The 13,223-nt window shown below is 38.7% G+C and overlaps 2 protein-coding genes across 2 annotated transcripts in view; one reads left to right on the forward strand and one right to left on the reverse strand.

Moving 5' to 3' along the window:
* The window catches only part of LPCAT1 (lysophosphatidylcholine acyltransferase 1), a 173,907-nt gene that overhangs the window by 102,892 nt on the left and 57,792 nt on the right, over nt 1-13,223 (reverse strand). The window lies entirely within an intron of this gene.
* Nucleotides 11,856-13,027, forward strand: LOC122735553 (beta-1,4-galactosyltransferase 7-like). Its single transcript, XM_043977176.1, is given in 2 exon segments — nt 11,856-11,920; nt 12,112-13,027. Coding segments are annotated over 2 exon segments (981 nt in total).

Genomic DNA, 13,223 nt, shown 5'->3' on the forward strand with positions numbered 1-13,223 from the left:
TTTGACCCAGCAATACCACTACTATGTCATATCCTGAAGAGATCATGAAAAAGGGAAAAGGACCCACATGCACAAAAATATTTACAGCAGCTCTCTTTGTGGTAGCAAAGAACTGGAAATAGAGGGGATGCCCATTGTCACGGGAAAAGGTGGTGCAGGTCCTTAGATATTCCCATGTAAAGAATTAGACTCTTGCACACATTCCAATTAGAATTAAAATGGTCTTGGCACTAGGGAAAGTAACCTTGGGGTAAGTCAAAGACTTCATCCCTGGGAAGAAGGGCTTAGAAACATCCTCCTCTCAGAACAGAAGGCAGGCAAAAGGTTTTATAGAAGATAGATAGGGTGACCACCTAAAACTGGAAAGTTCTTTTTTGGGGTGAAGTGGGGAAAGCTTGGATGTTTATCATATTCCTGAGAGTCAGGGGGATTTTTTTTTTTAATGATGGTCCTGACCTCTGGGGTAATCTCTGTCTCCTAGCTCAGGTCTGGTAGTAGCCACACCTAATTGACTTTCCTGTAGATAATTATATCTCCCCTTACTTCTTAGGTGTGTCTCTCCTAATATCTAGTTGGCCAATCTAAACTTTAAAAGTCCCTCGATTCCTGGATGTATCGGTCCTGTTATCTGCTCATCCTAAGCCCCACATCACCCATCAATTGGGTAATGATAAACAACTGTGGTATATGAATGTAATGGAATACTATTGTGCTATAAGAAATGACGAGCAGGCAGATTTCAGAAAAACCTGGAAGACTTAAGTGGACTGATGCTGAGTGAAGTGAGCAGAACCAGAAGAACAAACATTAAACACAGTAATAGCAACACTGTGCAATGAAGAAGAACTGTGCCCCTCAGACAAGCCTTTCTAGTTCTGGAGCAATGATCAAATCAACTCAGCCACAGCTGAGCCCTAGAAGAAGGGCTGTGTGAATTTACATCACTCATTCTCCCTGTTACTTTCTGGACTGAAGTGACCTTTGCTGGTAAGTGCTCCCCTAATAGTGTGTATTGTCTCCTACTTTAGAATACGAGCCAGGTGAAGAGAGTTTTCTCTCTAAAGTGAGCACAAGGCTAACTCAGCACATAGTAAGCGCTTAAGAAATCCTCTTTGTTCATTCAATGTGTGTAAACTCTATAATTTACTTGAAGGGATTTGGGGACTTCCTTAATTGTGTGAACCCCTCTTGCCTTTCTGGTTCTTTTGCTCCCTGGAAGGCAACTTCTTAATGGCTATTTTGCTAAATTCAGATGTCTCAAGTTCATGCACGCTTTGCGGCTTGCTTGTCCCTCTCCTGCAGATCTGTGCTTGCCCTACTGGCTTCTGGATCTGTTCACAGGAGGTTTTTGGCACCTGTAAAACTTATCCTGACCAGGAACTCATGTCTTGGGGCTGGTACCCAGTGAATTAATTAAAAACAGATGAGGGCACAATAAGTTACATTAACAGCATCTATGATAAATAACATTTCAAAGCCATTCCGAGAGGGGGAAAATGCAGAAGCTAGACTCTAGAGGGCTACAGAAACAGATTATAGTAGGTTAATTTAAGAACCTGCTGAGATTTGCATGCAAAAACTGAGTAGCAAAGACCTGTCACAGAGGCAATTAATGCCTCAAAGCCTTTCGCTGAGTACAGATTGAAACAAAATAGGCCATAAACCATGGAACTAGCCAGTGGCAGCCAAATGAAAGAGATAAATAAGCTATTAGGAACCCTAGAGCTGATAAGTAAGGTAAGTTACAAAGTGCCCAAATAGATCCTTAGTAATTTTTTTTCTTTTGTGTTTTAACTGTAGTACTTTAAGGTTTATACACAGAAAGTAAACTAATTTATGGAATCATTTCATCAGTCCGGGCTTCAGTTTTCTTGTTTGAAGTAACTAGAACAGATGATCACTTAGGTACCTTTCAATTTTTTTAACATTCTAGGATTCCGTGATATTGCTTTAATGAGTTGTATCACTTTCTATCAAATTTAAGTGCACTAAGAAGTCCAGCCCAGGCTTTCTCAGCTCTCTGTCCAGGGCTCTCCTTAAAATAAGTTTAATCATTGAGCTTGAACTATCCTAATTAAGTACCATGTATCAGTGGTGGCATATTTGTTTGTTCATAAAGTGGTGGACTTGGAGTCACAAACACCCAAGTTCAAATCCTCTTTCAGACACTCAGTCATGTGACCCTAGGTAAGCCACCTAACCTCTCTGAGTTTCCTCATCTGTAAGATGGGATAATAATAGCACCCGTCTCCTAAAGTTGTTGTGAGGATCAAATAAGAACATATGAGGAGCACTTTGCAAACCATAAAGCACTATATAAGTACTATTATCATTGAGTTGACATTTTTTTAAGGTTTGGAGTTGAAGCAGAAGGAAACAGGGAATAACAGATTTGTGATTAGGAAAAATATAGGATGAAATTTATGCTCAAGAAGATTAATCTGGCCACAGCATATAGTATGGATTGGAAAATCTTAGACTTCTGAACATTCTTATTTCTGTGGAGAATTACCACAATCCTTCAAGTTATTCAGCTTCACAATCTCAGCATTATTTCTGATTCCTAACTCTTCCTTATCCAATATTATCAATCAGTTGCCATGTCTTGCCAATTCTATCTCTACATCATGTCTCCAATATATCCCTTTCTTTCTATTCCTACAGCAACAATGCCAATTCAGGCCCTCACCACCTCTCCCAGCCTCTAGTGTCTCCCCTTCTTCAATCCACCCTTCACAAAAATGCTGAATATAGAACAGGTCTGACCATATTATCCTGCTACTCAATAAGCTCTGACTCCCTAGTACATCTGGGATCAAATATAGATTTTATGCCCTTCACAATATGATTCCAAAATGCCTGTACAGCCTTATTAAACAGTATACTTCAAGTACTCTGTGTTTCAGCCAGATCAGCCTTCATGCTGTTCCTCACACACAACTCTCCATAGCCTATCTCCCTGCCTTAGCACAGACTGTCCTATATGCTTGGAAGAAACCCCCACCCACCCCCACCCGTGGATAGAGCACTGGCCCTGGAGTCAGGAAGACCTGAGTTCAAATTTCACCTTAGACACTTACTAGCTATGCAATCCTGGGCAAGTTACTTAACTCCAGTTGCTTTAAACATCCAAGGCCATCTCCAGTCCTCCTGCTGTATATCTCGCCACCAGACCCAGATGGTTCTGGAGGAGAGAATGAGTTTGGTGACCTTGAACAGCCCTCCCTCATTTAAATCCAATTCACTTCAAGTCATGACATCACTCTGATGTCATGGTCATCTTTGAGAAGGAAGGACAAACAACAACTCCTCACCCTAGCCCCTTGAAAGCCCTACTTTCCTTCAAATTTCAACTCAAATGTCACTTCCTGAATGAATACTTCCTGTATTTATTGTATACACATACACAGGTGTTACTGTTTGGGATGTAGGGTGGACTCCAGTGGATGATTTATTTATTATTGATTTTTTTCAATTAACAAGCATTTATTTTTCTTTCTCCCCTCCACCCTCATGAAAAATAAAGAACAAAAAAAACCCCTCTTAATAAATACACATAGTCAAGCAAAACTAATTTTAAGAGAATAGAGAGCTAGCCTCTCAGAGTCAGCAAGATCTGTTTTCAAGTCCTGCCTCTGACATATACTGGCTATTTGTCTGTGGGTACATCCAGGGCTCCCAGGAAACTCTCTAAAATCTAATCTGCAGAGCAGGTATCACTAGGTATAGTTCCAGATAGCTCCTTACTGGGAGCTTCATATATTGATGAAATTGCACGTAAGTTGGTAACCCACACACACACCCTAATATGCATGCACATTGTATCTCCTGGGAGAATGTCACTACTTTGAGGGTAGGGGACAGTTCCTTTTTGTCTTCTCATTCCTAGTGCCTAGCAGAGTGCCTGACACATAGAAGACACTATAAATGCTTGTGACTGATTGATCTGGAAGCACAGTGAGGTAGTCTGGAGAAGCAGTAATCCAAGAGTAAGTAATGGTGACTGGATACTGGATCAGGAATGGAGCGCCACAGAGGTTCAAGAGATATTTTAAAGTAAATATTGGCAAGATTTGGTAACTGAAAGAATAGGAGGTATGAGGAAAGCAAGATAATGGTTTAAACATCATTCCCAAGGGTTCAATTATAATTGAGTAAGAAATCATGCTTCCATTAATAGCCATGAAAAATGGGAGGTGTTGGCTGAGGGTGATAAGTTCTGTTCTAGACAAGTTGAAATTGAGGTTATCGTCAGATACCAACCAAGAAAGTATGGAATCCAGTGGAAATACGATTTAGAGCTCAGGTAAAGGTGTAGCTTTAGGAATCATAAGGATGGAATTAATAATTGAAATCATGAGAAGGGATAAGTTATTTTTAAAAAGTCAATTTAGGCAATCTTTGACTTACAAACATGATTTTAAAAAAAATGTCATGCAGATAAGAAAAGAGTCGTAGAGCAAGTGCTGCACTCTAGCTCACCATTTTTTCTTTACTCCTCAATTCCAAATATCGTGGAGGTAATTAAATAACAAATATTTTCCCTGATAAATAATTTAAAAGGTTGAAAAATTACTGGTACCCAGTTATATCCTCTCTTAATTCCCTGCATGGAACCTCTATCCCTGAGCTTGCTCATGAGAAAGGCATTACAAAAGAAAGAGATGTATTCAAAGTTATAAATCAAAATGCATTTTGTCCACAGGAAATATGTTGTAAATGATAGTTGAGTAGCTGAAAAAATGTTATTAATACAATATTTCAAGTACATTATGGGTTAACTAAGTTTTATGAGCTGGTCTGGAAATCTAAGCATGACTTATAACATGATTTCTATGGGAAAATGCCTTCTGAGTTTCAGACAATAGACTTAAAAATGTCCATTTGGAACACCACCTGCTCATAAATTGGGGGCTAATCAAATTTTAAATAAAATATGAATTCAACTCAAACAAACATGGATAAGTAGATTAACTGTACATTAATATAATCATATTTGCCATTTGGAAATAAGAGTGAAAAAATGAATTGAGAATCAAAGAGGCACATTTCATCTGTTTTTCAAAGTGTGGTCCAATGGTAGAACACACCAGGGGAGGATGATTCAAGAGTCTAGGGAGTAAACCTTTCTGCCAGGAAAGAGCTATTAATGCCTATGGGTAGACAATGAGATAGGCATACCTAGTGATGCTAATAACCATGCCACATTGCTACAAAACATTTCAAAAGTGGAACCATGCCAAACCTTCACCTTAAACATCAATACAAGTAATTAAACTTGCTTTGTAGCCATTTATATTTTAATAAATGAATTTCAGTGCACAAAATGTCATAACTGTTTAGGCACTATCAAGATTCTTTCATTCATGTCCTTTTGCTTATCCTTATATGTGGTCATAGGTCATGTCTACGGTACTCATCTGGTTTGTCATTTTTTTAAAACTTGGCCTTATTTCATAAAAATCATTCTGTATTGGGGGCAGCTAGGTGGCACAGTGGATAAAGTACCGGCCCTGGATTCAGGAGGACCTGAGTTCAAAGACGACCAGGGACACTTACTAGCTGTGTGACCCTGGGCAAGTCACTTAACCCTCATTGCCCCACAAAAACAAACAAAAATCAGTCTGTATTTCCTTATATTCTTCATACTTGTCACTCTTAGTTATACTATTATATTTCATTGAATTAATGTGTCAACATTTCTTTAACCATTCCTCTATTGTTGGACATTTAGGTTAATTCCAAGGTTTTTTTTTTTTACAATTATAATAATGCTCTTGTAAAACTCTTTAAACAAAGAGTGCTATTATGTTATAAAGACACTTGGGGAAATGCATTAGAGCCACCAGAGAATCACTGAGAAAATTACTGTTTCAAGGCTCCAGGGCATGATGGAGTTTATATCTTCCACTGTACCCAGCTCTCAGGTAGCAATATGATCCACGGGTACAATCTCATATATTCTGAAGGCATTCTTCAAAAACAAGACCTTTTACATTTTAAAAATTAATACCCATAAGTTGAACTGTTCTAATCCTTTCTAAATTTTCACATAAAACTAAAGGCACTGACATTTATTAAAACTTCATACTGTGGGGGCGGCTAAGTGGCGCAGTGGATAAAGCACCGGCCTTGGATTCAGGAGTACCCGAGTTCAAATCCGGCCTCAGACACTTGACTTACTAGCTGTGTGACCCTGGGCAAGTCACTTAACCCCCAAAAAACAACTTCATACTGTGGCAGTATTAATGCTTAGCATTGCAGATGTGATCTGACTAGGGCAGAGTACTGAGAAATTGTTGCCTCTTTACTCATGGAAGAAATTTGCCTCTCCAAGTGACTAGAATTGGAAGAGACTTGAGGCAGACTGACCAATTAGAAGTCTATTGTAATAATGCAGGCAAGAGATGAGGGTGTATATTAGGGTACTGGTTGTGTTTATATAAATATATATATACACACATTTCACTTAATATCAAGTAATTTTTTAACTTTTCTAACCATTTTCCTATGAAAATACCTTGATCTCTCTAAGAGCAGGCAATTCTATCCCTGAAATAACTGGTGAATGTTTAAAAATTACTTGACTAGAAAATATTTTGGCAGAAAATAAGGTACTTTGTGACAAGCACATTTTGTATAGAGTGCTCAAAAAAGTTAATATTGATATGTTCTCAGGTAACAACAATTTGGAGAAAAATATATTTTAAAGTTTTAAAACATTTGATGGTCTGTGGCAAGATTGTTTTAATCCACTAGGGGGAAAAAGCACTGTCCAAATTAAAGATAATAAATATTGCTATTTTAATTAGAGGAGTGATGAAATATTAAATTATTTTAAAGTTTAACAAGGAAAAAGAAAGTAATTATTGCTACCATTTTCAATGGATAAACACTTGTTCAACAGTTTGAAATTGGTCTTCTGGTGCCAAGTCACTGTGAACATGATGTTACTTCCCATGCTTCTTTGCTTTTCTTTTGAGGCACCATGGGAACTATTTTAAAGTCTGACTGTTAAGTGTGGAGTCATAACCATACAAATGTGATCATAGCCACTTTAGGAGAGCCCATGGAAGCAAATGGCAAACCTTTATCCAATGTTAAGTTAGTTTAAAGGATGGTAACTACAGTTGATGTCATAAAATTTTAGAGGTTTTCTTTTTTTTTTAAATAACCACATGAAAAGACAATGTAGACATATACCATATATTGCTATCATTTGCTTAGCACTTTCAAAGGTCTTTTTAATTATAAGTTACTGAATTTATACACACCCTATTTTATAGATGAAGAAACTGGGCTATAGTAACTGACTTACAAGACTTTGAAACCACTCCATGGCATCATTAAAACTGTTCTCTAAATCATCTACAAGTTCATTTAGGTATTTGTATTGGGGATCTGAGTACTATTCAGAATTCTATGACCCCAGGGCAATAAAAACCTCTCAACTATGCATCCTTTCATCCCTAAGCTCAAAGGATAACATTAGTAATGGAGTAACTAATGTGCCTATGTTGTCAATTAATAGCAACATAAACACTTCACATTCATTCATGCAGCATTTTATATATATATATTTTTTGCGTGGGGCAGTGGGGGTTAAGTGACTTGCCCAGGGTCACACAGCTAATGTTAAGTGTCTGAGGCTGGATTTGAACTCAGGTACTCCTGAATCCAGGGCCAGTGCTTTATCCACTGCGCCACCTAGCCACCCCCCCCATTTTATATTTTCTAAACCTATTAAGAATACCTTTGGATTGGTTGAGGTAAGAGCGGGCAAGATATAAAATTGCATTTTAGATATGTTAATATTTAACCTAACTATCAATCAATAAGGATTTGTTAAATGCCTACTTCTGTGCAAGGCACTGTTCTAAGCTGGGTGTATGAAAAGAGGCAAAACACAGTCCCTGCTCTAAAGATGCCCATAATCTAAAAGGGAACAGACAGTGAAAATGCCTAGTATATTGTTAGTGAAAAAGTAAGGAGACCAGTGTCACAAAATAAGAAGACTGGAAAGGTAGGAGAGAGCTAGGTTAAAAAGGCCTTTAAATACCAAGCACAGGATTTTGTATTTAATCCTGGAGTCAATAGGAAGTGACTGTAGTTTACTGTGTGAAGAGAGGGGTGATGTAGTAAAAATAAATAAACAAATAAATAAATAAATAAGTGAATGAATGAATAAGTTAATTAATTAATTAATAGATCACTTTAATAGCTGATGGGAAGATGGATTGGAGTGGGGGAGAGACTTGAGGCAGACAGATCCACTAGCAAGCTATTGCAATAGTTCAGGAGTATGGTGATGAGGGGCTGAACCAGAGTAGTATCACTGTCAGAGGAGAGAAGGAAACATATTTAAGAAATGTGGCAAAAGTGAAATTGACAGGCCTTTGCAAAAGATTGGATATGGCTGGTGAGAGATAGTGAGGAGTCAAAGAAAACTAGGTTGGGAGTTGTAGGGACTGGGAGGATAGTGTTACTTTAAGAAAAGATTAGGTAGGCAGAGAGAGAAAGCATGCTTTCAAAACTTATTATAAAAAAGAATAGAAATAGGAGTAAACAGAGAGCTTTTTAAGGGAGGAAAAGAAGCTAGGTGGTGAAGTGGATAAAGCACCAGCACTGGAGTTAGGAGGACCTGAGTTCAAATCCGGTCTCAGACACTTGACAGTAGCTGTGTGACCCTGGGTGAGTCATTTAACCCTCATTGCCCTGTCCCCACACCCCAAAAGAGAGGGGGGGGAGAGGAGAGGAGAGGAAAAGATTTCAGAAAGCATGAGGACGCTGGGGAGAAGGAAGGAAGGATTCAGCTAAGGGCAAAGAAGCCCCTCTTGGACAGCTGTGTTGAGCTGTGGGCTAGGAAAGACCTCAAGATTTCGGCAAATTGGGCAGAGCTTAGAGATGCTGCCAAATTGGTTTTCAGCATCCATGGAGAAAGAGATATTTTTTGAAACAAATTTTTTATTTTGATATCTATTTCTATACCAGTGACCAAAGAGAGCATTTCTTTTATTATTAATACTGTTTTAATAAGTTTTTATTGATGTCATTCCAACTATCCTTCCCTCTCCTCACAGAGCCATCCTGTAACAAATACTATTTTTTAAAGAGGAAATAAAAGTAGGCAGAACTGATTACTACATTAAAAAGGTCCAAAAGCATGTAAAATGTGTAACATCTATGCACCTGCAACCTCCACAAATGAATGAGTTGAGGTTGTTCTTTCATATCTCTTCCTTTGTGTCCTGCTTGATTTTTATAATCATTACATTCACTTTTGATGTTTTGGTTGTAGTGGTTCTATTTACATGTTTTAGTTAAAACAGCAGAATGGATTAAAAATCAGAATCCAACAATGTTGTTTATAAGCAACACATTTAAAAATGAGAGATACAGAGATAAAAGGGCTGGTGTTTCCACTAAGGGGGGTAGCGATGATGATCTCAAAGTTAAAACTAAAACAGATTTAATTAAAAGATAAATGGGGAAACTACAGTATAATAAAAGGTACCATAGAAGATAAAGCAATAGCAATACTAAACCTACATGCACCAAATTCTATTGCATCTAAATTTTTTAAAGAAAAGTTAAATGAATTACAGGTGGAAATAGTAATATTATAATAGTGGGAGACTTTAACTTTCCCCTCTCAGAATTAGGTAAATCTAACAAAAATAAATAAATAAGAAGTTAAGGAGGCAAATAGAATATTAGGTAAGCTAGATATCTGGAGAAATATCCGAAGAGAATTGAATGGGAATAGAAAGAAATATACCTTTTTCTCAGCAGTACATAGTCCCTTTACAAAAAATAACCATATATTAGGGCATCAAAATGTTGTAATTAAATGCAGAAAAACAAAAATATTAAATGCATCTTTCAGATCACAATGCAATAAAAATTTTATTCAACAAGGCACCATGGAAACACAAATTAAGAACTAATTGGGGGGCAGCTAGGTGGCACAATGGATAAAGCACCAGCCCTGGATTCAGGAGGACCTGAGTTCAAATCCAGCTCAGACACTTAACACTTACTAGCTGTGTGACCCTGGGCAAGTCACTTAACCCTCACTGTCTTACAAAAAAAAAAAAAGAACTAATTGGAAACTAAATGACCTAATCTTAAAGAAGGAGTGCATTAAAAAACAAAGTATAGAAACAATCAATAATTTTATTAGAGATAATGATAATGAGACAACATATCAAAACCTATGAGATGCAGCAAAAGCAGTAATCAGAGGAAATTTTTATCTTTAAATGCTTATATCAATAAAATAAAGAGTAGACCAATGAATTGGGTATGCAATTTTAAAAACTAGAAAAAGAACAAATTAAAAACCCCTAATTAAATGGCAAATTGGAAATCTTAAAAATTAAAGATGAGATTAATAAAATTGAGTGCAAGAAAACCATTTAATTAATAAAACTAGGAGTTGGTTTTATGTATAAAACCCAATGAAATAGACAAACAATTGATTAATATGATTTTAAAAAGAGAGAGAAAACCAAATCACTTATAATAAAAAGCCAAATCACTTATATTAAAAATAAAGAGGGTGACTATCCCACCAACGAAGATGAAATCAAAGCAATCATAAGGAATTATTTTGCCCAGTTTTATGCCAACAAATTTAACAATGTAAGTGAAATGGAAGAATATTTACAAAAATATAAATTGCCTAAACAGAAGAGGAAGTAGAATATCTAAATAAACCTATTTTAGGAAAAGAAATTGAAACAGGCCATAAATTAGCTTCCAGAGAAAAAAGCATCAGGACCAGATGGATTTACATGTGACTTCTTCCAAATTATTTGGAATAACAGACAAAGAAATCCTACCAAACTCCTTTTATGAAACAAATATGGTACTGATGCCTAAGCAGGAAGAGCAAAAAGCGAGAAAGAAAATTATAGACCAATTTCATAAATGAATATGGATGTAAAAATCCTAAATAAAATACTAGCTATGAAACTATAACAATATATTACAAAGATTACACACTGTGGCTAAGTGGGATTTATACCAGGAATGCAGGGCTGGCTCAACATAAGGAAAACTTTTTACATAACTGATTACATCAATAATAAATGTAACAAAAATTATATGATTATATCAATAGATGCAAAAAAAACACCCTTTGATAAAATATAAGCCTATTCCTATTAAAAACACTTGGAAGCATAGGTATAAGGGGATTTTTCTTTAAAAATGATAAGAAGCACTTACCTAAAACCATCAGCAAGAATTATATGTAATGAGGATAAACTAGAAGCCTTCCCAATAAGATCAGAAGTGAAACAAGGATGCTCATTTTCACTAATATTATTAAATATTGTATTAGAAATGCTAGGGGCAGCTAGGTGGCACAGTGGATAAAGCACCAGCCCTGAATTCAGGAGAACCTGAGTTCAAATCTGACCTCAGACACTTGATACTTTCCAGCTATGTGACCCTGGGTAAGTCACTTAACCCTTATTGCCCCACCCCACCCCCCAAAATGCTAGCAATAGCAATGAGAAGAAAAAGAAATTGAAGGAATCAGTATGAACAAGGTAATAAAATTATCTCTTTTTTCAGACAATATGATGATATACTTGGAAAATCCTAAAGATTCAACTAAATAGTGGAAACAATGAATAATTTTAGCAAAGTAGCAGGATATAAAAGAAATCCACATAAATCACCCGCATTTCTATATATCACCAACAAATTCTTGCAAGAAGAGATAGTAAGAGATACTCCATTTAAAATAATTGGGGGGCAACTAGGTGGCACAGTGGATAAAGCACCAGCCCTGGATTCAGGAGTACCTGAGTTCTCCCTCCCTTGGAGCACCACGGCCGCTCAGGATGTTCCCCTCCCGGAGGAAGGCGACCCAACTCCCCTGGGGAGACTGCAGGGCATTGGGGGTTGAGTGACTTGCCCAGGGTCACACAGCTGGTGGGTGTCAACTGTCTGAGGCCGGATTTGAACTCAGGTACTCCTGAGTCCAGGGCCAGTGCTTTATCCACTGCGCCACCTAGCTGCCCCATGACTAAACTTTTAAAGCTGCATGATAGGAAAAACAGCAAGAAGTTGAAGGATGGTTAAGTCTTGGGGGGAAAGATGGTCTTTCCTGCCTCGGAAGTACAGCGTGTTCCAGCTCTTCTTTGCATGCCTGTTCCTGGCCTTCCTCTCCTTGCTCTGGCTGCAGCTCAGTTGCTCAGGTGACATGAACCAGGTAGGGCAGGGGCAGGGGCAGCTTGTCAGCCCTCCAAAGGCCTGCCCCCTGGAGCCTCCAGTCTCTTTGGAGGAGGAGCCTTCCTGGGGGCCCCACCGCCTGGCAGTGCTGGTGCCATTCCGTGAGTGCTTTGAGGAGCTCCTGGTCTTTGTGCCCCACATGCACCACTTCCTGCACAAGAAGAAGATCCGCCACCACATCTATGTGCTCAACCAAGTGGATCACTTCAGGTTTAACCGGGCAGCGCTGATCAATGTGGGCTTCCTGGAGAGTGGCAACAGCACTGACTACATAGCCATGCATGATGTGGACCTGCTGCTCCTCAATGAGGAGCTGAACTACAGCTTTCCTGGGAGAGGGCCCTTCCATGTGGCCTACCCAGAGCTGCATCCCCTCTATCACTACAAGACCTATGTGGGTGGCATTCTGCTTCTCACCAAGCAGCATTACTAGTCGTGCAAGGGGATGTCCAATCGCTTCTGGGGCTGGGGCCAGGAAGATGACGAGTTTTACCGGCGCATTCAAAGAGCCGGTCTCCAGATTTTCTGTCCCTCAGGAATCAAAACTGGTTATAAAACATTCCATCACCTACCTGACCCTGCCTGGCGGAAGAGAGACCAGAAACACATTGCAGCTCAAAAGCAGGAACAGTTCAAGCTGGACCGGGAAGAGGGGCTGAACAGCGTGCGGTACCATATCGATTCTCGTACCCTGGTGTCAGTAGCCGGAGCACCCTGCACAGTTCTCAACATTGCTCTGGAGTGTGATGCAGCTGATACACCCTGGTGTGCATTTGACTGAGAGGAACATGGCTGGCACCATCTCAGTCGGCTTGGCTGGTGTCTGGCCCCAAGAGAGTGTCCTTACTGCTGGAGGGAGACCAGTGCATGGGGCTGAAGCTGAGGTGCTCAGGACCCACCCAGTTAGATGTGGCCCAGCTTCAGGCAATGGGGGGAGATCTGAGCCACCTTGGCCAAGCTACATAGCTGTGCTTCTT

This window comes from Dromiciops gliroides, chromosome 1 (assembly GCF_019393635.1).
Source record: "Dromiciops gliroides isolate mDroGli1 chromosome 1, mDroGli1.pri, whole genome shotgun sequence".
In the NCBI taxonomy this organism is placed as follows: Eukaryota; Metazoa; Chordata; class Mammalia; order Microbiotheria; family Microbiotheriidae; genus Dromiciops; species Dromiciops gliroides.